Below are 26,257 nucleotides of genomic sequence, written 5' to 3' on the forward strand. Positions count from 1 at the left end.
CAATCCAACAATCATCAGTTCAACTTTGAATATGATCCATCAAAATCTTGAGGAGATTGAGATATTTGAAAATATTACAAAGAATGACCCCCGATGACCCCCTAAATGACATTTGACCTCAATTTTCTGAACACCCCTCGTAACTCTCATCCTGAGGAACGTTGTGACCAAGTTTCATTATAACTGGCCATACACAGTACGAACAGGAGCAATTTGAAAATATAGGGCCGCGGCCCGGGCCACAAAAGACCCCTAGTTGATCTTTGATCTCAAATTCATGAACACCCTGAAGGTAAAACTTCCATAGTACTATCGTGACAAACCCTCAACATTGTACCATGGAATCTGTAGGAGAAGAGGCATTTTGCGTATTTCCACAAAATGGCCCATTACCGCCCACAGGTGACCTTTGACCCCAAATTTCGGACCATCTCTGATGGACCTACACCAAATGGTCCTTGTGTCCAAGTTTCATGAAATTCCATCAAACACTGTGCGAGTGGGAGCGGTTTTACCAATTGTTGACGGATAGAGTGATAGAGTGAAAGACGCCGCACTGTAACAATAGCTCACACCAGCATGCTGGTATGAGCTAAAAATATGCTCTTATAGCCACAAAAAAAAAACTATGCCACCAAATATTGGGGGGGATATTAGATACTATATCCCTCCCACCTAAAATATTGGGGGGGGACATGTCCCCCCATGATCGCCGCCCATGTCTGCTATTGTGCACTGTGTTGTGGGTATTGACCGTAGCTGTATGTATTGACTGTATACTAGTGTCTAATTACCGTGTTTACAAGGTTTTAATAATTTCACCCCTGGTGACCCTAAATGACCTTTGACCTACACCAAAAACAATAGGCTTCTTATACTCAATGTGGTACCTCTACAAACCAAATTTGAAATTGGGCTGACCTGCCCTTCTTGAGATATCGTGTTTACAAGCTGGGCGTCACAAACGCACTCACACACGCACGCACACACACATACATACGCACACATGCCATCATGAACGCAAAGGTTACTATTATCATGGAACCAAAAAACAAATGACAGTGGAACGCAGAAATGGTGGGCAAAAGTCTGCAACAAAGCAAGAATCCATAGGAAATATTCTTGTCTGTGAGGGATATATATATATGTGAGGAAATTGCATTCTTTTGTCCATGGAAATTCATATCTCCTCTCTGACATACTCTTACAATTAAGTCTAACTGTGATAATGGGTGACTTAAGTTAACTATACACATGCATAACTACATCATTCACTTGAAGCATTGTTGCGCATTGGTCATTTGATTTTCTTGGCATGCAGAATTGGCCTAATTCAACTCTTCAATAATCACACATAAAAAGAAAAAGCAAAGACGACAGCTTGCATAAATGTGTCTTTTAAGTTTTCAAAATTTGTATGTCAGTTCTTCATCTTCCAGTACAAAAACTGTAATTTCTGAATCAGCATTTGCCACATTTGTGTGCCAAAGATGTATTCAAACAAAAGTAAAGTATACACTCAATATCACATACACAACACTGTATATAATGCTTTGTTAAGGACACCTGGTCTATAAACTATAAAGGAAACACTCTAGTTATTGATGCACTTGTACATTCACAGGTGCAAAGAGTAAATGTTTAACTTAAAAGAGAATGCAAGGACATACTGTGTAACTTTCTACAAAAATGGCTGATAAGACTTTATCAGCTAAGTCAAAGTGTTTAAATTGACATTGCAAAACAGATCATAGAGTTCCATATTACACATAGACAGATCATACTTACAACACATTTAATTTCATGAATTTACACAAGGGCTGATCCAATTTGGCGAATTTCTATTGAAAAAACAGGTATGTCCAAAGTCAAGAGGCAGGTGATGGTTATCCAAATGAAGAATGGTTTTATACCAGACATGGCCATTCCCTTGATGTTGACAATCCCTTGAAAGCATGATTTTACACCAGAGGTGGCCAATCAGAAACAACTATCTGTGGCAGTTACATGATTTCTAAGAATGGGGTTCTCAAGAGACAAGCATCGGTACATACCAACATTTCTACTGACATGGTGGTGCACTAGAAAATAATGGTGGAAAATAAGCAATCTCTATACCAGCAGTTTTGAGTTTTACACCATGTAACTGACCAAAGTCTTGTTTACAGCTTATTTTTATTGCCAAAGAAGATTCAGTAGAGGGGCCAGGTCCCTGAGTTCCCTCACTGGATCGCCCATGTACATATAAGCCACTTCTACAACTCTGTTTACTTTGTGTATGATGTCCTGGTTAACCTTCTGCTTCTAATTTGCATATTGACCTGTTCTTGACAGTTCTGACACATGTTTACTTCCAAACGACATTCAAGATGAGAAACATCTTCCTTGTGTACCCTTCTCCTGATCAGCAGATTTCCCTGAGTTACTGAACTCCAAGAATCAGTTCATTCTCAAAATATTACTAAATTGCACATATCATGAGGTATTTATGTGACCTTCCTTGACCAAGAAGTCAAACACTTTACGAATCTTGTTTACGTCAATTCTTATCAAGTTCCTGGCCTGCTTGAGCTTAAGGTGTCCTAGCTTGGCACATTCACTCTGAAAGATACGCTTGTATTCAAAGAATGCTTCAGGCAAAATACGTACGTTTGCACATAGCTGGAAGAATAAAAGAAACCAAAGTAAAATGCATTTCTTTTTTAAGTTTTACAAGAAGGGTTGATATACAATCATGGCAGACAGTTTGCAGAAAACTTAGGGAGGTTAGTTGTCAACATTTGATATAGGTCATTATAACTCTGCAGGGGTTTGAGATATTTAGGTACCTTGTTGTCTTTATAAAGTACAAGTGTTGCACAAAATGGTTGTCACTGATGGTATGTAACTCCTTTATTAACTTTTTTGCTTGAAATTCCTTTCAACTGTGCAACACTGATTCAATTAGGGAACGTTCAAACTCAGCACATTGTCTAGACAAATCTCTTTAACCTTTCTTCACTGACAGAAAGGATTAGAGCTAATGATAAAGCTGGGTCTGGGAACAAGGAGAGGTGGATATTGGCCTACCAAAGTTCCTTGCTATGCCACTGTCCATAAAGTTTGGAACAACTCTTGAACCTACCGTTTTTTCTTTGTCATTTAATCTGTCATAACCTGCGTAACTCGTAAGGTCCAGAGGTGTTGAGCTTCTGCTGCCTGAGAAAACAAAAGGAGTGGAGGAAGTTGCAAGATGGAATAGAGATCAGAATTTACACATAAAACCTACTGCCCACCTGATCACATCCTCACCCAACTTTACTGTTGTTACAAGGAACAATCAATCAGTGTGCGAGCAATGAAGGCTGCGTCTGATCATGAATTTGGCAGTTTTCAGTCGCGTCGTCTGCAGTCGGGAAAATTGAGCATGGAGCATTTTCTGAATGCCATTTGGCACTGTGGTTCACAACAATAACTGTCCAGTATTAATAAACAAATGTAACCACTCACAGGAAACTAATTTTGCATGTGACCTAAACAAGTAGTGGTTGTTAACAGAAAGCAGTCATCGTGCATGTGCAGTTATTAGTTGTTTGGTGTGCAAAGGTCAGTTTTGAGACTGTGAATTCATTACGATTATTGAAAAGTACATCACGACGGGTCGCAACCCTTTGTGCAGTACGTTGTGGCCTTCAGTGTTCTCTGAGAGGATTAAACATTTATGTTGGATAGGAGGTTTACACAGGAAATTATGACCAGATTGCTATAAACTAAAGAAACCTAAAAGTTTCATTTGACAAACTTTTAAATCTGCAAATATCACCAGCCAATGACAGTCCATAAAAGAATTAACTGATGTGATCATATTAAGAAAGGTTTCTTTGCATTCAAGTGGGTCTGATGACAAGTTCACTTAACTTAAATTTCAGTATAGAGATAAAATGGAAAACAGTTGCCTTTGTTATGATAAAATTATCTACTTATCAATCCCGTTGCATTTATAAACATTCCTATCACCCCTGTTAACAAAAATTAAAACTACAAGAAACTACAAGCCTTTACTTGTGGTTTTGCAACTTTAAATGTCCATTGTTGTATATACAGTAGTATTAATGGCATACTGCAATACTAATCTCGCTACAAGGGTGCAAAAAGAAAAATAATAGCAGACCCAAGTTTTAGAAGTTCCATTCCTGTTAAAAATTTCACAAGCCATTTCGGTATTTCAGCAGTACGGTGTCACTCTCCGCACTAAGCATTAAGTCACATGGTTACTCTAGAATGTTTCAGCTGATTTAGAAGAGGAATGTGACTGGCTTTTATGACTATAATTAAGTAACAATGGTTATTATTTGTATACAAAGAAATGACAAATTTTTGTAAAAACTTGTGTTTTTTATTTTGCCATACCAAATTTCATGTTCTGCACCAAATTTCCATAAATTAAAAGAACCTGTGAGATACTTTAACATTTCTGTACATCTGTGTTTTTGACCTGTTTCCGTGTGATATTTAAGGAAATTATGTGCCATATTTTACGGAAATTCTGTGCCACCACTCTGAGGAATCACATTCAAGGATGACTCACAGTTTTGTACAGAGTACAGGAACTTAGGGTATCATGACATATATATAGAGGGATGTACTGGGTGTATCAGTAGCTGGAGGGGGGGGGGGGGGGAACAGTTAAAACAGGTAAAGGGGAGATGGAATATAAGTCGCACTTACTTGAAAATGGAACTACTAACGGCAGTTTCTTATGTCCGGCATCACTGTAAAAGGAAAGAGAGTAGTGCATGATGAGGCAGATCTGTACTTCATTGGCAGAGCAGGGAAGGCGGGAAGAGTGGGTGCTCCATTCCCCCTCCCCCTTCCTCCCCCGCTCACTCATTACCACCCAGGTGTTGTTTCTCACTTAATTTATTAATTGCCACCTGCTTTTTGAAGAAAACAATATACATTTTCAGGTCTGTTATTTGTTTCTTTCAAACAAACAAATTGTTAACAATCTCGATCACTTTCTGTACTAAACAGTGAAAGTTGTGTTGCAGTTGCAAAATAAGGCCACCCTGCCCTTGATGGCTGTTATTCTCCCACACATGTGAACCCCCCACCCCACCCCACTCCTCTCCCCAATGGAACATCCTGGATATGCTACTGTATTTGCAACAGATGGAGTTGTCTAAAAAGTACTAGATATATTTTATCTTGCCCCACTACCCTATTAGCGTCCTCTGAATTCAATCTTGCAGTCCCAAGAAATAAATGGTTTCTATGAAGGATCTTCACCAATTAATAGGACTCAACACCTCAATCAATACAGCACAGGACTTGTGATTCTGGAGTCACTGGTTTCAAACTGTGTCTCTCAATTTCAAATTTGTTTACAATTTCCCAGTCTGTTCATGATAATGATGGCTTTACACATAAGAGTGACTATCTTTATGATTTACTTTAACATGTCAGACAGTCCGAAAAGAATGATATGACTAGGAGCCAATGGAGGATATAGATTTGTACAATAATAAAGGTAAAACACAAATGCAGATAAACCTTTACGATCTTTTTACATTTTCTTAAAGGGTGTGAAGACTTGCGCAAAAAGAAACGTCTAATGCAGGTACTCTGACCTAGTTGCGAATGAGGTGTAACAGAAGTGTTAGACACCACCATCGATCCCAGAAAATACACACACAGCTTGCTACCGTCGGTAATTAGACACTAGTGTACAGTCAGTACATACAGCTGCGGTCAATACCCACAGCAGAGTATACAAACGATACAGCGATGGACATCTCAGGTCCAGCTAAAGATAACAAGGTATCATGTTTCATTTCTGTCTGCATTTTTTAGCGAAACGAACAAAACGTCACTTGCAAGCAACAGAAAGTTAACTTTTTCAGATGGCCCCACGCAGTTTGGGGCGAGTCTTCAATACCTTTAAAGCATCTTTCATTTTAATGTTACTTTGCTAAATTATACCAACAAACTAATGCCACATCACTGTACTTCTTACTTATACTTTAGTACTATTTTGTTGGTCTAGTCCATTTCAAAACCACAAGCAATTCTACAGTCCTGACAACCTCATGTCTCCCCATAGTTTAAGAAAGGCATATCAATATGACAGGTTACTGGCAGGACTGCTCTTACAATAGGAAATTTCTGGTTACTTACACCAAAGCTTGTCGATGCAACCACTGTTGACAGGCGGAGGAACTGCTGGAGATGGTGAGAACCTCCGAGAGCAGGGTCCTCTTTTTCAACCTGCTAGGCTCTCGACGGAGTTTGAGTTTGTCGTACATTCTTGCAGCTATTGTTCAACAAAACATAAAATGAGTTTAACTGGTTTGAAAAGAAAAAGTACTACCTCATTGGATAACTGGGTGGCTGTAACTGATGGCTTAGCAAACTTGCTGAAAATTTTCTGCATCTGTAGGATGGTCAAAACTGCATCCTCGTAGCATTTGGTGAGGTGTAGATATGATTTTCTTTTCAATTTGGTGATATTTTGTAACTGCATCTACCAACAGCAATTGACCTGAAAATGACTTTTTTTCCCCTTTATAATATTTTAGATATTTATCTACAGAGCAAAGTATTTTTCTACAAAGGAATTACTTTTTGAGGAAATGGGGGGGGGGGGGGGGGTGGGGGTGGGGTGAGGAGGGGAATTGATGTTAAGTCATCCCCTTTGAGAAATATTGGTAAAATTGATGGTGCTTGGATGGAAAACAGTGCTATACATTGCAACTTTTGAAACAATGTTGAAGATATTTGACTGTTTAGGTTAAATGGCACATTGATTGTGCCAAGCAGAAGCCAAAGTTCCATGCAAACCGTATAATCAGGAGTGTTACCCCGATTCTTAAAAAGCGATTTTCAAGCTGAGGTCACTGATAAAAAACATAATTCTAATTTGTTTGCTCCATTAAAAACGCTATTTATAATACCCAGTCAGTTTTTTGTTTCCACTCTTATTTGCAAATAAAAGACATATCCATTGGCTATTTCAGATAATGAGATCATAAAATGTCAAAGGTCATGATCACCAGAACAAACTCACCAAGCTGTTATGAATGGACATTCTCAGACCATTTCTCGTAACAAATGTATGTTGTTATTTTTGAGAAGTTTGAAAAAAAAGTATGGCACTTGACTCAGTACTGTTAACTTGAGACCTAACCATCACCATTGATCTATGTGATAGAGATAAATCTGTTCAGTACCGTAAAAGAGGAAATAACGTAACCGTCACCATTTGATCTATGTGATAGAGTTAACTCTGTTCAGTACCGTAAAAGAGACAATAACCTAACCGTCACCACTGATCTATGTGATAGAGTTAAATCTGTTCAGTACTGTATAAGAGACAATAACCTAACCGTCAACACTGATCTATGTGATAGAGTTAAATCTGTTCAGTACCGTATAAGAGACAATAACCTAAGCGTCACCATTGATCTATGTGATAGAGTTAAATCTGTTCAGTACCGTATAAGAGACAATAACCTAACCGTCACCATTTGATCTATGTGATAGAGTTAAATCTGTTCAGTACCGTAAAAGAGACAATAACCTAACCGTCACCACTGATCTATGTGATAGAGTTAAATCTGTTCAGTACCATAAAAAGGAACAATAACCTCACCGTCACCATTGATCTATGTGATAGAGCTAAATCTGTTCTTTACTGTAAAAGAGACAATAACCTAACTGTCACCATTGATCTATATAATAGAGTTAAATCTGTTCAGTACCGTAGAAAGGAACAATAACCTCACAGTCACCATTGATCTATGTGATAGAGTTAAATCTGTTCTTTACTGTAAAAGAGACAATAACCTAACCGTCACCATTGATCTATGTGATTGAGTTAAATCTGTTCAGTTCCGCAAAAGAGACAATAGCCTAACTGTCACCACTGATCTATGTGATAGAGTTAAATCTGTTCAGTACGGTAAAAGAGACAATAACCTAACCGTCACCATTGATCTATGTGATAGAGTTAAATCTGTACAGAACCGTAAAAGAGACAATAACCTAACTGTCACCATTGATCTATGTTATAGAGTTAAATCTGTCAAACAAGTTAACATTATACCTTGAAAACATGAAAGGTAAAACAAAGAGAAAGTAGAACATTTCAGAAGTGACAAAATGACATCACAAAGATTACAAAATGACAGCCAATAGACACGACATTTAACTTGGGATACTCGGATACTTCCCAGATGGAGCAAGAATTTTCTCAGCTGTTTAGCGGAAGGGGGAGGGGAAAGTGGGGGTCTGTTCTGTGCTGTTGTCCACTGTTGTCCAACAAGACAACAAAGAAACCAAAGAGAATTTTCCTTACCACTGAAAGACATGTTTCCTTGGGAACGATATTCTTGTAGCCTTTTTATTTCCTTACGAAGATCAAGTTCATCTGTAAACAGAAACCACAAAGTGATTGATTGATAAGAACATTAATTTTCCAATAAATGATTGTTGACTAAATCAAACATTGATTGGTTCTTATATTTTGCGCGGCTGATTACAATTAACACAGTTCAACAATAAACAGCTTTGTGTTGCGCGTTTTGGTAAAATTGAAAGCAGCTGAACCAAACTATTTCAGACACTCAGTAGCAAGCAGAAGCGACAGTAGAAGTGACTTCAAAGCTTTGACAAAAACAGTTTCAGACTGAAAGATCAATGTAGTTTCAGTTACTTATGACTAAATAAGCAAACTTCGATACCATGTACCATGGTTGAGTTTTATTTCACTGGTTTACCAAACTTTCTAGAATTTGTCGCTAACAATGCTTTCAAAAACTAGATTTGCACTTGTGAGTGGGCATGGGATGGAAGAGAAACATGAAAATTAAGTTTATGTTTATATAAAATGTTATGATTGTTGAGAAACAAGTTTTTGCAGTTGCTGAACTCTTAATTATCAATCAAAATTGGTATTTTGCTGACATTTTTGCTACTTGCACCCAACTGGTAAAACCAATATACTTTAAGTGTACAGAAGGCTTTTACAAATTTTGTCCACAAATTTGACCGGAAAATACTTGGCATTAATCAACATCAGATTGCAACTGATCAAACTATGACATTAACTTAGATTTATTTTCATCAAAGGGCACCCATGCCTCTAGAATTCAACCCCTTTACTTACTTCAAAAGAGAGCCATTCGTTATATTTGTAATGCGGATTACCTCCAGCATACAGCACCCCTGTTTACTACTCTTAACGCTCTTAGTATCTATGATATAAATCGTTACTATGTTGGTATTTTTATTTTCAATTGGTTTCATGATAATGCTCCGTCGACTTTTCGCAACTATTTTCAGTTACGTAATGATCCTTATCCCAACCGTGTGCCAAATCAATTGACTGTTCCTTACTTTAGACTTAGGTCTGCACAACTTGGTATTCGTTATGTCGGCGTAAAACTTTGGAATTCCCTCCCTACTACTATTACTGGTTGTAAAACTCTGAACACCTTCAAAAAACGTCTTAAAGAGTATCTTATATCAAACTATCATTGATTTTGTATTTTCCTTTCTTTGCCATCTTTGTTCTGTTTTCTCTGTATACTTAAGCTTTCTTTCTATATTTTATTTGTAAAGGGGTGTCAACGTAAACAAGCTCTGCAGAGCTTCTTGTTGGCACTCCTCAATCTCTTGTTCTCTTGTACATTTACCCACATCTATTGTCATAATTGCATACTTTAATGCGAGAGATTGAAATAAAGTCTTATGAATTGAATTGAATTGAATTGAATTGTGTCATGACCCAGAAATTAGTAAATTTGATAAATCATCAGTATTTCATCACCTCAGAACACCTTCGATTCTAATTACAAATGAAAGCAAGCTATATTAGCTCAAACAATATTCTCTCATGAAAACTGTTAATAATGCTCCCTTTTATTTGCTATTTCTTTACTATTGATAATGCAAACAATACTAACTAAATATTAGAGAATTCAGTATTTATGTCATTCAGAGAAAACAAAAACAGTTGAATACATTAAAACATTTAAGGAGAAGAAGAAACAAGTCCAAACATTTTGTTACAAGAACAGACAGTCACAAACAAGTTCCAAGCTTATTGTTACAGGAACAGACAGTGAGAAACAAGTTCCAAGCCTATTGTCACAAGAACAGACAGTGACAAACAAGTTCCAAGCCTATTGTTACAGGAACAGACAGTGAGAAACAAGTTCCAAGCCTATTGTCACAAGAACAGACAGTGACAAACAAGTTCCAAGCCTATTTTTACAGGAACAGAGTGACAAACAAGTTCAAAGCTTATTGTTACAGGAACAGACAGTGAGAAACAAGTTCCAAGCCTATTGTCACAAGAACAGACAGTGACAAACAAGTTCCAAGCCTATTTTTACAGGAACAGAGTGACAAACAAGTTCAAAGCTTATTGTTACAGGAACAGACAGTGAGAAACAAGTTCCAAGCCTATTGTTACAAGAACAGACAGTGAGAAACGAGTTCCAAGATTATTGTTACAAGAACAGACAGTGACAAACAAGTTCCAAGCCTATTGTTACAGGAACAGACAGTGACAAACAAGTTCCAAGCCTATTGTTTACAGGAACAGACAGTGCCAAACAAGTTCAAAGCTTATTGTTACAGGAACAGACAGTGTACAAACAAGTTCCAAGCCTATTGTTACAAGAACAGACAGTGAGAAACAAGTTCCAAGCCTATTGTCACAAGAACAGACAGTGACAAACAAGTTCCAAGATTATTGTTACAAGAACAGACAGTGACAAACAAGTTCCAAGCCTATTGTTACAGGAACAGAGTGACAAACAAGTTCCAAGCCTATTGTTTACACGAACAGACAGTGTCAAACAAGTTCAAAGCTTATTGTTACAGGAACAGATAGTGTACAAACAAGTTCCAAGCCTATTGTTACAGGAACAGACAGTGACAAACAAGTTCCAAGCCTATTGTTACAGGAACAGACAGTTTTTCCAAGCCTATTGTTACAGGAACAGACAGTGACAAACAAGTTCCAAGACTATTGTTACAAGAACAGACAGTGACAAACAAGTTCCAAGCCTATTGTTACAGGAACAGACAGTGACTTACACACTAGTCCTTCCACAAGCTTGTCATGGGCCAGAGGGGTCTGCAATCGAGAAAACTTCCTCAGTTTATCGATGATGTTTCTGACAGCAAGGTCGTGATTCCTCTCCTGAACTGTGAAGGGTAATGAACATAATAAACAACATGAAGAACTAGGCAAATATGTTGGCTAGTTTTTGGGCTAAAAACTCCCTTTTTCAGGCTTAAAAAGTTGGGCTCAATCACCATGATCCACACTTCCCATCAGATTGACTCATACCGGTGTAATCATCATCAAATATGGTATATGGGTCTTGACTTCAAATTAGCTGATTAGGTTTATACAACTATGATCAGATGCACGCCATGATATCAGTGCAATGGTCTTTTGCTTTGTTCAAGGAGATGCTGCTACCCCTTTCATCATTCAAATTGGTTTTACTTGTGTGATGGAGATAATTTTCTTTTAGTTTTTGTGCTTTGTCTTTGTTTGATATTTTATCCATTGTAATGTTAATTTTCTTTTTTGTTTATGTTTTTGTTTTTTGCTATTGTCTGCAGTTTCTTTTTGTTGATGTTGTTGTTTTTGCTATTGTCTGTAGTTTTCTTTTTGTTGATGTTGTAGTGTTTGCTATTGCCTGTAGTTTATTTTGTTGATTTTGTTGTTTTTTGCTTTTGTCATACTTTTCTCTTTGTTGATGTTGTTGTTTTTTGCTATTGTCTGTAGTTTTCTGTTTGTTGATGTTGTTTCCATTTTTGTTGTAGTGTTGTAGTGTTTGCTATTGTCTGTACTTTACTTTTTGTTGATGTTGTTTTTTGCTATTGTCATACTTTTCTCTTTGTTGATGTTGTTTTTTGCTATTGTCTGTAGTTTTCTGTTTGTTGATGTAATTGCTATTGATGTAGTTGTTTCCATTTTTGTCGATGTTGTAGTGTTTGCTATTGTCTGTACTTTTCTTTTTGTTGATGTTGTTTTTTGCTATTGTCTGTACTTTTCTCTTTGTTGATGTTGCTGTTTTTTGCAATTACTATTATGGATAAGGGGGGGGGGGGCTATTTATCACGTCAAATGTACATTCTGCAAGTAAAAATGGTGTGAATGTTGGAATAACCGAAGCAAACACTTACACCTAACTTTCATGAGGAAAGAGATTCTGTTGCACCTTACAACACTTTGACCTATCGTAGCTAAATAGTTACAGGGCCAAGCTATACAGGCTTCTGATACAGGTTTGTTCATTCTTTGAGGTAATGAAAGTGTTCAAACTAGCTGTTTGTTCAAATAAGAACAGATCAATTGTTCACCTATGAGCACTAAATTATTTCAGCTTACTGTATGATGAATTTGTCACAGTTTATGGAAACATGATATTTGTTTAAAATAATTATGTAAAGTTCTTTACACACATGATGGTATGTAAACTGAATACTGCTTCATTGTCACATAAATTCAAAGTGTTTACAAACCTACATTATATCACACAAAAGCTGTATGGCAGTATTATATATAATTTCATTTCCTATTAATGATACCATTATGGGACAAGAAACTTACTGTGGTGTTTATGTATAGAAAGAAGACCATAATCACGTATGGTTCTGAAAAAAGAAAGGAAAAAAAGAGAAAACAGTTCAATGCATGAATAAATTAGAGTAGACAGTTACACTGTAGCTTGACTAACCTTAAGTAACACAAATGAATCACTCCTACATTGCTTGTTTATACAAAATATAGATTAAAGAAGGTCTTATTATTATTTACCTAATTTACCCAATCGAGAAATCTATCTAACACAGAGATGAAACTCAAAATATTAATAGTTTTCATGTAAGAGAATAAACTGTACTTCAATGAGTGTGCCTCTTCCATTTCATGACTGACATTTAAAGCAGCCTTCAAGAACTCCCATGAAACTTGAAAACATACACAAAGTACCTCAACATTGAGGTGCCTTGATCCTGTATATGAATGCTGCTCAAGAAAACAATGACCTTTAACCCAAATTTTGTAATATTCATTATTTACCTGGTGAGTGCTCACGCCGTGTGGCTGTGGGTGGCTGCGCCCGGCAGTTCTGAATGCCACCCAGCAAAACCAGTATTTTAATCATGTGCATTATGTACAGGAAGTTTTCATGTGCGGAGATTGTTCACAAACTTCACAGAGCATTTATAAATATATAGCGAATCTACTATACCAATTTATTACAGGGAACGGTTTCAGCTTATGAAGTACATAATGTGTTTTAAAGGCATTCATAAATGGTAGACTACTAACAATAAACATGTCAATATCCCCATCTGATATTAAAATATTAGAGCATTAATTACTGTAATAAATAAAACATTTACAAGTTGTAACCACTTTATTCCGAGATATTAAAGTTCATAAGTTAAGGACACAAGACCCATTAAGAGTTGATCTGCAGAAAACAAATCCACAAGACATGATTATCTGTCATTTTGGTAAAACATTTTTGACAACAGAGCATGGAACTGCCGGTTGTTGAGGCTTCAATGTGCCATACACTAACAACGGTAGGATAAAATTGGGTTTGTTAAAACGTGAAGGAAAACTGTTTCGTGTCAGAATACCAATACACTTAAGGTGGCCAAACATCTCCTAAATTACATCTTAAGGCATTTCCTATATGCCATCAGTCATAATTCGCAAAATATACAACAAATAAGGAGTTTTGAGACAAATGTGCTGTTATTGGTGCTAGGATTTTTTGCAAAGATTTTCACTCAACACCAGGTGCAAGTGGAAGATAGATGCTCTTTCAACCTTAGATTTTCATTGCGTAAAAGATCGCTTCGATTTAGGCAGTGTAATGGAGAAATAGCGATATTTTTTCAAGCACCAATCTGCAAAATTGGATTGAAGTATATTGTTCACCATGGCTATATGCTACAGCCTAGTGTGTCACATTAATATAAGATTATTCATGTAGCATCATCGAAACCACACTGCAGTTTTGCTGTCTTGTTAATATTATGACCCTTACACTTTAACTTTAACCTTTCACTTATGACCATACTTTATGACACTTGCTTTCTTTTGTGTGTAGGTTTACCTCTTTCTGTTGTGTCTCTCTCTGAGTCTGTTGTAGTAAATGTCAACTGCTGCATATTTCAATTCTAATGGGAAGAATAAAGTAGAAACCAAGAATTTCAATGTTTTCAGTCATTTTAACAGTAAATAACATCCACAGACACAACAAATATTTGAGCACGGTCTGATATAGCAAAGCTGTCATCATCAAACATTGTGTCTTAATCCAGTGACTATGGTCCACAAATGTAACAATGTCAGATTCTTCATGCCTGTTAATTCTGACTTATATCTTAGAGTAGAGGATGGGTAGGTGGGGGGGGGGGGGGCTCTATCAACTCACCCTTGAAAGTGAATACCACGAAAAGTATGAAACTTGTAATAAATGTTGCTCTATTTGAGGCCAGATGAGAAAATATTCATACTTTGAAGAGGACCCTACCCATTACAAGACAAACAAAATTGTTTTCTTGTTACTCTGATATCAGATATGAGCCTGACTTCCAAATAAAACTCTCAAAGTGTATGGCATTGTTAGTGATTGCACAATGAGCTGTTTAGATTAGTCCAGCTCGCTCGCTGCATGAAAATACCATCTAGATCACACACATGATGTACAATGCTTTTCATACGAGGGCTGCCCCTACAAACTTGGTCTTTTGTGTAGGCTTGTACTAGTTGTGCGAATGTTGGTGTTGGTTTTGGGAGTTGACAGGCATATTTTATATGCATGAATATGTATATAAATATAGATACATATATATATAGATATATATAGTAAATATATATATATCTATATATATATATATATATATATATATATATATATATATATATATAAATATATGTATATGCATATGTATATATATATGTATATATATATATATATATATATATATATATATATAAATATATATATATATGTAGGAATAATAGTGAGATACAATAATTAAATTAGGTAAGTGATTGGAAGTAAAACAGCCAATGTTTGGTTTTTGCAGAGCTTTCGAGCAAAACTAGCTCTTCTTCAGTGCATGATCACGGAAAGTGACAAGGAGTAGCAGGAATTGAAACTATTTTATAGAGAAGAGTGTCGGTATTGTTGTGAAGTCAAAGAGACTTACTGATTTCTACTGAATTGAGCAGAAGTTTTAGAAATTCGGATTATTTTAATCCGCGTCGTATTATTTTAATCCGATTCCGTCGTGATTGCAAAGGAATTGTTTTGGTTTATCTGGGATGGCAAATCGTTTCTGATGTTTAAACCGAATGGTGCCGTGGTCTTTAGGTTTAGTTCCCAGAAATTTTCTTTTCCTTTCCTAGATTTATCTGTACAAGAATCGTTTTGGTCAATGGCAATAACACGCAAATTCTCAATAGAATGATTTTGGAGATTGAAGTGATTAACAACAGGTTGGTTGATCTTTTTTGTTTTGATCGCCGATCTATGTTGTGTCATTATCATTCTAAGAGTGTTTTTTGACTCTCCAACGTATTGTAAGTTACAAATATTGCAGTAGATGAGGTAAATGACATTTTTGGATAGGCAGTTAATTTTGTGCCGAATTTGGAACGTGCGTTTGGTTTGGTTGCTCTGAAAGGCCCCAGTCGAATCGACAAGTAAGCACGTTTTGCAATTTTGTGTACAGGGCGATGATCCTGTAGTTTCTGTTTTGCTTTCCCCTAATGGGGTGTCATCCCGAAAGGATGCCCGAACTAAAATATCCCGTAGGTTGCTGGGTCTTTTAAAAGCAATGACAGGTAGTTCTGAGAAAACTGATTTCAGGCGTTCGGTGCCTTGAAGTAGGTGAAAATTCTTCTGAATGATATTAGCCAGTGGTGGGAGACCAGGGTGGAATTCAGTAACCAATGTTATACTTTGGAACTGGTTTGACAAGTTTTGTACGTCAATGTTTCGGTACAGGGTTTGCTTTTAGCCTTTTTGATGGCATTTTCAATAGTACCCCGGAAATACTGTCTGTTTAGGAGGTGTTGTGACAGTTCTTTAGTGCGGGAATCAAAATCGACTTCAGAGGAGCAAATGCGTTGAATGCGCAACGCTTGACTGTACGGAACATTTCTGGTACAATGATATATACACATATATAAATGAATATATATATATGTATATGTATATATATATATAATATATGTTTTGAAATTATTGGTATATCTATATAACAACACTGTGTATAATGTATGCAAAATGATAACATTAGATAACAGCATTGCCGATATTCTCACTGACGATGCTCCTTTTCCAAGTAGGTTTAATGATGTTTTACGTTATTTTTCTTTTGACACAGATGTGTACAATTTTACAGAAGTCTGGAAAATACAAAACCACTAAAATGTAGGCAAACAAATGCGGCAGTGAATTTAATAAAGCGGAAATCCTGGTCCCATGCCCCATTTTCAAGGTAGGCTAGACCTCATAGTCTGATACAACTACTATGAGAACTGTGATATTAGGTCCAGTTGATGTACTATTTTGTAAATAAATCAGCTTGAATCTTCAGAGCTTAAATATCTCTTGTAGCATTATTGCAACAAACCAAAATGATACTTTCATGTTCAAATGCATCTATGATGCTGAGATCAATTACTTGGCTTTAGTGACATACCTGTCAAGAGCTGTTCCTCTTCTCCCTGGAAGTAAATATCCTTGATATCCCATTCAGCGCCATTATCGTACTCCTAACATATGAAAATAAATACAAAGCAATACACAAGTGTGTTAAGTGATGCTGGATACAATTTACTACAAGATAAATCTAAGCTAAAAAGGTAGTGGCTTTTGGTTGTCACAGGAGGTTCACTTCTGGCTCTTTCTGAACAAGTTTGCCCCATCCTTAGAATTCAAACTTAAAGAATTAATGGTAATGAGCGAGTGATTATTTTAGGTCAGGGAATCCTAATAGTTAAGGAAGCCTACAGTAACTCATTTGAAATGTAATGATCATAGATGAACACCAGCTTATATCCAGCCTTCTCTGATCAACGAGTAATCAGACTAAATCAGCACGAATGTTTCTGTAAGAGCCACCTTCCTGCTCCAACAACTGCCACATACATCCACCCAATACCATCCCACAGCACCAACATCTCAAGACAAGTAAAATGCAAACACAATGGTAGCTGGTAGTATGTCACAGTTATATTGCACTGTCTGCCCGATTCAATTACATTTTATAAGTAATGGTGTTTAGGAACTCTTATGCAGTAAGAAAAGAAAAATGAGTGTTAGTAATTAATGCTTCTATAACTGTTCTAGTTCTCAAGATATACACTATACAGTATGCTAAATTTCTGGAATGCTCTTAAAAGGCTAACTTGATGATGACATCGAACAAACCATGTTCTTTTAACTTCATATAAACAACAGACCACCCTCGGATGATATTCAACACCATTTGTCCTTGATAAATTGTATCATATTGTAAACATGTCATTTGAGGCCATAGAAGTCTCTTGTTTCCCCATTGAGTCTTGCGTTGAATCTGACAAACTGTGGTTATGCGTCAAGTGATTTTATGCCTCAAGTTCAAATGAATTCATATTAGCTTCACCTTTGTGTAATCAGACCTTGCTGGCATGTATCCAGCCATGTCAGCTGACCTCTGCGAATCCCCGATTGGTCTAGGTGGGTCCTCACATGCTGAAAGAGAGTATAAAACATTATACTTACAGTACTATACCACCTGGTCCCATATTACAAGTAAGACCAAACTAAGTATTCTGTTTTTGTACAAAGCTCAGAGATTAGTTCTGTGGTTTATATGATGTTCTTCATTTAACGTCATCAGGATTAAAATGTTGTTGATAAAAAAATCATAATTATAATAAGCAGATAGAAACGGGCCTTTTTTTTTGTTGACTTCACCATAATACTATATACAGTAAGATAAAGTGTAAAAAACTTAAAAGTATTTCACGAAAATTCACAGATTCCTATATGAAATCCCACTAGTTTTGTACGGTCCAACTTTTGCTAATGATCAAGTCACCATTACAAAAGATGTACTTATATCACCACATTTTACTGAGTAACATACAATTTGTATTAAGACCACACTGTTATTCTTATTATACTGTATTTCTGGATGATATTTACAAATTCAGGAACAGGAAAAGTATGAACATGGCACTACACATGGTTTTCACATTCATATAATGATTTGCTTCAAGTACAAATGTACCAAATTCCAACGAGATAACACAGGTTTTTGAGAATTCTTAATTTCGACAGTCTTACATGAACAACACCAAAGTTGTTGACTACTGTTGTTGAAAATTTACAATGTAGAGATGTACTGGCTCTGAGCTCTTGCAACCAACCCATCTCTCTGAACCAGAAGGTATAAGACTGACTTGAGCTTCAGAATTATAGTAGGATAACTATATACAATTAATTTCCATTTTTCCTTGCAAAATATTGTCTAGTTTTGTCTTTAGTTTGAAGAAAAGAACTTGGATAAAAGTTCAACCACTGGGAACCATCGCTGCAGTCTGTGACAGGTAAAAACGTAAAACTACATCAGAAACCATTCAAAAATGATGACACTCGGCTATTGTAATTGGATTGATATTTAATACGCCAGACAGAAACATATTTCCAACCGTTGATTCTTGTCTTACTGTACCATAATACACCCGACAGAAACATAATTCCTACCAGTGATTCTTGTCATAATACACCCGACAGAAACATATTTCCTACCAGTGATTCTTGTCATAATACACCCGACAGAAACATATTTCCAACCGTTGATTCTTGTCTTACTGTACCATAATACACCCGACAGAAACATATTTCCTACCAGTGATTCTTGTCATAACACACCCGACAGAAACATATTTCCTACCAGTGATTCTTGTCATAACACACCCGACAGAAACATATTTCCTACCAGTGATTCTTGTCATAACACACCCGACAGAAACGTATTTCCTACCAGTGATTCTTGTCATAACACACCCGACAGAAACGTATTTCCTACCAGTGATTCTTGTCATAACACACCCGACAGAAACGTATTTCCTACCAGTGATTCTTGTCATAATACACCCGACAGAAACATATTTCCTACCAGTGATTCTTGTCATAACACACCCGACAGAAACGTATTTCCTACCAGTGATTCTTGTCATAACACACCCGACAGAAACATATTTCCTACCAGTGATTCTTGTCATAACACACCCGACAGAAACATATTTCCTACCAGTGATTCTTGTCATAACACACCCGACAGAAACGTATTTCCTACCAGTGATTCTTGTCATAACACACCCGACAGAAACGTATTTCCTACCAGTGATTCTTGTCATAACACACCCGACAGAAACGTATTTCCTACCAGTGATTCTTGTCATAATACACCCGACAGAAACATATTTCCTACCAGTGATTCTTGTCATAATACACCCGACAGAAACATATTCCCTACCAGTGATTCTTGTCATAATACACCCCACAGAAACATATTCCCTACCAGTGATTCTTGTCATAATACACCCGACAGAAACATATTTCCTACAAGAGATTCTTGTCATAATACACCCGACAGAAACATATTTCCTACCAGTGATTCTTGTCATAATACACCCGACAGAAACATATTTCCAACCGTTGATTCTTGTCTTACTGTACCATAATACACCCGACAGAAACATATTTCCTACCAGTGATTCTTGTCATAATACACCCGACAGAAACATATTTCCTACCAGTGATTCTTGTCATAACACACCCGACAGAAACATATTTCCTACCAGTGATTCTTGTCATAACACACCCGACAGAAACGTATTTCCTACCAGTGATTCTTGTCATAACACACCCGACAGAAACGTATTTCCTACCAGTGATTCTTGTCATAATACACCCGACAGAAACGTATTTCCTACCAGTGATTCTTGTCATAATACACCCGACAGAAACATATTTCCTACCAGTGATTCTTGTCATAATACACCCGACAGAAACATATTCCCTACCAGTGATTCTTGTCATAATACACCCGACAGAAACATATTTCCTACAAGAGATTCTTGTCATAATACACCCGACAGAAACATATTTCCTACAAGTGATTCTTGTCATAATACACACGAGAGAAACATATTTCCTACAGGTGATTCTTGTCTTACCTCTGCAGGGTATTGGTTTTAGCTTCTTGACCGGGGCAGAAGTAAAGGCTGAAAGGAAGAACAAATTGAGTAATAAACATAAAACCTTCAACAGCAGAAAAGAGCCTGAGATGCAATCCTTTCCTAAAGGTTAAATTCTCCTCGCACAGATCTCCAGTACAACAACTCAACTACTATGTCTAGATCCAGTCATATAAGGCACGTCTAAGGTTTCCCGTAACACAGCCTCTGTCACAGGTGGCCAGTCCAGGTTTCTAATAACAACCCACTCCCCCACCCTCCCCCACCCCTCACATGTCTCCAATCAAAAGTCTCCAGACACATATGGCCAGGAAAGGTCTCCAGTGACACAACGCTTGTCATAGGATATCTGCTGAGTAACACATCCCCTTCTTCACGACATAATGACTGTGAAAGAAAAACTAGAGCACCTTTATTGCTCCATTTAAAAGCTTTCACCTATAAGTGGAAGAAGTAGCAATTAAGCGATATGGGAGTAATTCTCTGTTACATTATTTTCTTCACCCATATGAGGGGGGGGGGGGGTTAAGGGAAGATTCTTAGGTAGCCCTGACCACAAGTAATGTGGTAAATTCTACAAAGTAGGTCATAATTCCTTCAGAAATAGAACACTCTTAAATCATTGAACATGTGAAGCATGCGCCCTAGCAGAACTTTGCTGTAACCATGGTACAAAACTAAAGAGAAATGTCGGTCACTTACTAGGTAATACAGTTCTGGTGTTGTTCAGGTACACCTTACTATAATGAGCTTCACATTCTTGCTTGGTTCTGTTTGGTAGGTGGTTGGATACATCATGCCTATAATGAATATGAACCCATACAGTAACAAGAAGAAATCAATATTGCCCACCTGGTTCGTAAAATGCTTTGTGTGGTTAGTGGTCTGTACCTTCAAAAAGTAAATTGTTACCCTTATCTGTGATTATAGGAGGCAAAATTATACTGAAAAGGCAACAAACAACTCAAATAAAGAACAAAATTCTAAATAGAGATAAGGTGAACGCTTTGGCCTATTTATTTTAGTGATTACCAGTTTCCATATCCATGATCAGACAAGGCCTCTAATAGCTTCATTTCCTCTCTGGCTGTCCACAAGGAATCTAAGACGGGAAAATCATTAGTCTGTTTAAGAAAGAAAACAGAAGATTCCATCATAAGTTGTCCTTGGACAAGGCACTGTATCTAAATTACCACTCTTTACCTAGGTAAACAGGTACCTGCGAGGTACCTTGTCAATATAGTTGCATGCGCCAGTTTGTGGCTGCACCGTATGGGAGATCCCCAAGGGCCACAATGATGTGGCGCACTGAAGTTTCCCCGGGAGAGACTGTTTGAATTGTGCACGCTTGGGTGTGTGGGTGAGAAAAGTTACCAATTACCAGGGGAATACTGTTATACTGTATAGTTGTGTGAAAAGGCCTCCCCCTTGATACAAGATTGTAAACCTTGAAACTTAGACGTTTAACTTCTTCATATGCAGTATTAATACTGTACAACATTTAGTGAATTGCGAATTCTGTAATGTTTAACAAGTCTATTCCTTTCAAATAACTGCTTCATTATGAAACTCTACTGAAGAAGTTAATCAACTATCTCCCTACAGGAGTTAAGTATCTTAACCTACATTGTTCTAAATTCCAATCAAAAATTGATGTAACTTAAGCCCCACAACAGGTATTTGTTTTTCTAAACAACCTATAAGTTTATTAAAACTCATGTTATTTGAGCAGCAACAGGTGTAATTTTTTAATGGAACTGGAAAAGAAAAAGAAAATGCAGAATAATTGCAATCATTATAATGTGATTGTAGGGAACTAGTCAAAACTGACAGGAAGATTTAGGCCATCATGATATGAATAGGTTTGTGCATGTTTATATGTTGGCTGCATGATTTGGCTTTAATATTTGTCAAACATAATTCATTACTTACAACAATTTCATAGTTATGGTTGTTTTCATGAGAACCGCCTTCCCATCCTTTTGCAAAACACTAAAAACAGCAAAGAAAGGTGAATGGACATGATGTAAATGAAACAGTGAGATCAGAAGGAATCTTAGCCTAAAGGCTTTAAAAATGCTTCAATTTTTTAATACAAATTTTAAAAAAAATGCCCATGGGGAGAAACAACTGCCTTGGAGAAGATTATCTTATATTAATAATAATACAGTTCTTATAAAGCGCAACACACAACAAAGTCTTGATGCGCTGTACACAAAACAAACATGTACACAAAATATAATACACTACAACTGTGAAAACATGAGTCTTGAGTACAGTTTTAAAGTTATTAACATATTGAGCACATTTGACATGCTCTGGGAGACTATTCCAAAGAAAAGCCAAATCATATTGAAAGTAACATTCGCCGTATGATTTTGTGGATACCGGGTGTGATACCAGTAATGACTGTGTACTAGACCTTACACGGCACGCTGGAGTGTACAGTAGTTTTGCACAGGACAACTCAAATAACAACGAGCAATGCCATGAATACACTGAAAAGTTATTAGATGTCACATTTCAGTCATTACACCTGCACACATGACATCAAAGGTATATAAAACATTAGTAATTCAACTAAGATTATTTAGGTGATGCACATTTTGTACTACTCTGTAGGGTATCTCCACTTCCTAGATAAGTCAAAGGCCTGAAGCCATGTCTCCAAATGTACAGTAGTACCCCCTACAAATACCAAAAAATGGTTGATAATGTACGTTACTCACGCTAACACAAATATGAGTCTTTGCCTGACAGGATAGACAGCCTACGTATGGTTCTATCAAAAATGATGAGCAGCCAGGGCACACTGGGTGTGTAACACCTAGGAAAGCCATGACTTTGATGGAAGCGTGTTGCAAAGTATCTGAAACAGAGGGAAAAGACAAAAATTATTCTTGTTTGATATTTGAAAATTTAGGTTACTCTCTAGTTTAAGTTACAGCAGGTAAGACTTCAGAAATGGAAAGGTTTAGAAGAAATCTGCCAAAATATCATCAAAAAAGTCTGAACAATAAAAGCTAAAACAATGCAAGATTTTCAAGTTATAAGCATTTTTGTGATATTATGTTACTACAATTGATTGGGTTTTCATTCATGCTGACACAGACCTGTTGGCTTTCTCTGTTTTACTAGGAGTCTCCTAGTTCTTCAAATCTTCTGGCAATACAAAATATTTGTCCTTTCAGGAGATAATGGTATAAAATGCTTATGCCACTGTGTGGTGCAGCACTAACCATAGCATAACAATCAGTCTAAGTAACTAATATTAAGGCAGGAAAGATGTGTAGAACTCAAAAATGTCTTTTTTATCTTGCTTTTCTTGTTTAGTTGGATTCTGCTCAGTTCTCCATATATTCCATTATCTCCCCATATTTTGGGAATGGAAACTTCTACAATTTCTCTAAATGTTTATAAGGCAGGTGGGTGGGTAGGCTGACATGTTATAAAAATGTTTTGCAAACAATAAGTAGAAATGTGATAACTGTACATAATGTGTGTTGGAACATGTTCTAGTATTGCTATAAATCCAATCAGTGACCAAACGTCATGAACCAGATTTAATATATTTGTGAACTTAAGTATGTATTACTGAACATGATGTGGTGAAAGAATGACGTCTTACATCACAACTTTTGACATATGCTTCTTTAGAAATGGAAAGCAATTTAGGCTAGTAGAGTTTGGTATCAATAGCATCACAAAAAATACCAGGATCAACAACAAATTCTTGGCAAGAGTCCACAAAATTTGTAAATTGAATGTTGAATGTTAAGGTTAAACAACTGTGTTTAGGCAAATGGCTTGGAAGCCACACATGTTTTACTGTGGATATCAACATAACATATTTTGTAGAGCACAGTATGCCGAGTCAGATAAATGTTATTAACCTTTGTTTGTTCAACTTTTCAACCCTATCCAACATTCCAGTCCATCAGCAATGATTGACAGATTGATTCGATGTGAAAATATAATAAACATTGGTGATTTCGTTGGAATTGTGTACAATGTTCTGACTTGTGTCAACAATTTTATACGTTTAAATACAAATTTCTACAAGATTCTTAGAACTTTGCGTTCCCAGCTAAGTGATACATAATACAATAGCAAAATAATAGCGTATAATTCTAAAAGGCAACTGTCCTTTGATGGTTCCTGAGTCCTAACCCATCCCCTTATAACATAATGTAGTAATGGGTTAGACTAACATTACTAGCGTTAGTCCGTTACTGTTGGCAAAATTGCACTGGCTAGTCTATGCCTACAACAAGTTAACAAAGTTCTGCACAACGAACACTTACATTTATTATTAGTGCTACACTTGCCGCAGCAATAATAAAAGCCACTGCCAAACTTAGCAATCTACATGTCACAGCGTAGATCAGGGCCCCACCTAAGTTTCGGAAGTCTATACGCCAATGCTAGGCATGGTTAATGTTGATTAAAATAGGTCGCTACTTGGATCACTTCAGTATCAGTACTAGCTAAGCGTATGTAGTAATTTCACGAAACAGCTGCAATACACAGTAACCAGTGCAGTAGGCACTCTCTCTCTCTCTCTCTTCCGTTTTCAACACTATTAAGCCCCACGTTTAGCCAACAAGCTACTCTAAATGAATGTTCGTGATGATGTTATTCTGTAGATTTTCAAATACCTTACCACTAGACCCCAAGTTATTAATATCAGAACATCTAACATGAGCTGAACATCTAACAGCATATCTAATGAATTCACGTCAAACACTAGCTCACCACTATGGAACGCGGAAAGGGTCAACGTGAGGCGCCGTCCACTTAGAGATGGTCGTTCACCCAGAAACCATTCACTTAGAGATCGCCGCTCAAATGCAATCGGCCGCCCACTTTGAAATGGCCATTTAACGTGAGATGCCGTCCACTTACAGATGGGCGTTAATACACAGACCGTCTACTCAGAGATCGCTGCGCAAACACAGTCAAACTTTCGGGAACCGTCCATTCAGAAATGGTCTTGACTTAGAAACCGTCGCGACTGAGAAATGGTCGTGATTCAGAAATTGTCTTTTCAGAGATCGTTCACTCAGAGATCGTTCACTCAGAGATCGTTCACTCAGAGATCGTTCACTCAGAGATCGTTCACTCAGAGATCGTTCAATCAGAGATCGTGAACTCAGAGAACTTTCACTCAGAGAACTTTCACTCAGAGATCGTCCATTTGAGTGACAGCCAAAATTGCATATTTATATCGTGGGCGGGGCGTGAACTTTTCAATGACAGAGTCAATGTGCGTCGACCGTTCGCACTCGTATTCGTTCATTGAATTTTCAATTACAATTTAAAATAGATCAAAACGATGCTATACAATTCGAGGAATTTGTCAAAATCGGTTTCAGCAACAGAAGAACGGCAGATTTGCTTGATTGCAGTGAATCAACTGTTAAAAGCAGGCGTGCTTCTTAGGCCTCTGGAAAAAAGGTGGATCTTTTGCAATACAAGACAAGTATTTGTAGTATAAGTAGGCTAATTGCCTAACTTTACATGCGTAAGGAGTGCTTGCGTGGCTTAAAGTTGAGTAAAGTATAACTAACGTTAGTGTGATGAGTGAATGAGTACGGTGCTGGTATTCCTCAGCTTGCGGCCAATCCGTGATACTAAACTTGACCCTCATCCTCGGTTGTTTGACCCATTTCATTCAGCATTGGTTCGCAATCAGTCTTCGGGGGTTTGTGCATGATGAGACAACGTACAATTAAGCCCATTAGTATTTTTAATTAATCAGTCGCGACGATTTCTAAGAGGGCGGCTGCTTGCATTTGAGCGGCGATCTCTAAGTGAACAGTTTCTGCATGGGTGAACGACCATCTTTAAGTGGACGGCGCCTCGCGTTGACCCTTTCCGCGTTCCATACCACAACGTACGGTTCTAGCACCATTCCTTTTCACATTCCACACATCGGATGCAAGGTGAAGTAATGAAAACTGCACA

General features: G+C 37.1%; 1 protein-coding gene across 4 annotated transcripts; it reads right to left on the reverse strand.

Annotated features, from left to right (window-relative positions):
• Positions 1 to 1,392: 1,392 nt before the first annotated feature.
• Positions 1,393 to 25,406, reverse strand: LOC139978972 (transcriptional adapter 2-alpha-like). Of its 4 annotated transcripts, none has more exons than XM_071989584.1 (16): positions 25,046 to 25,406; positions 23,020 to 23,159; positions 22,223 to 22,282; positions 21,323 to 21,414; positions 20,993 to 21,090; positions 20,270 to 20,317; positions 17,686 to 17,774; positions 16,741 to 16,813; positions 14,139 to 14,202; positions 12,617 to 12,660; positions 11,086 to 11,196; positions 8,336 to 8,407; positions 6,157 to 6,292; positions 4,708 to 4,751; positions 3,125 to 3,198; positions 1,393 to 2,661 (listed from the first exon to the last, which is right to left on the reverse strand). In XM_071989584.1, exons 2-16 carry the CDS (start codon positions 23,128 to 23,130, stop codon positions 2,476 to 2,478), a joined length of 1,302 nt encoding a protein of 433 aa, XP_071845685.1. In that variant the 5' UTR covers positions 23,131 to 23,159; positions 25,046 to 25,406; the 3' UTR covers positions 1,393 to 2,475. The 4 variants fall into 4 exon arrangements, with proteins under 4 accessions (XP_071845685.1, XP_071845683.1, XP_071845684.1 ...); XM_071989582.1 differs by having other exon boundaries at positions 24,954 to 25,050; XM_071989583.1 differs by lacking the exon at positions 25,046 to 25,406 and adding an exon at positions 24,949 to 25,045.
• Positions 25,407 to 26,257: the final 851 nt, after the last annotated feature.

Source organism: Apostichopus japonicus, chromosome 13, assembly GCF_037975245.1.
Source record: "Apostichopus japonicus isolate 1M-3 chromosome 13, ASM3797524v1, whole genome shotgun sequence".
Classification (NCBI taxonomy): domain Eukaryota; kingdom Metazoa; phylum Echinodermata; class Holothuroidea; order Aspidochirotida; family Stichopodidae; genus Apostichopus; species Apostichopus japonicus.

What these genes read in the sequence shown, in the direction of transcription:
- LOC139978972 (XM_071989584.1), bottom strand. Translation starts at nt 23,130, where the DNA reads ATGGCTTTCCTAGGTGTTACACACCCAGTGTGCCCTGGCTGCTCATCA. An exon ending in TTGCATCGACAAGCTTTGGT is followed by an intron (nt 4,752 to 6,156) that starts GTAAGTAACCAG and finishes TTCCTTTTACAG; the next exon opens with TGATGCCGGACATAAGAAAC. An exon ending in TAAATGACAAAGAAAAAACG is followed by an intron (nt 2,662 to 3,124) that starts GTAGGTTCAAGA and finishes TTATTCTTCCAG; the next exon opens with CTATGTGCAAACGTACGTAT.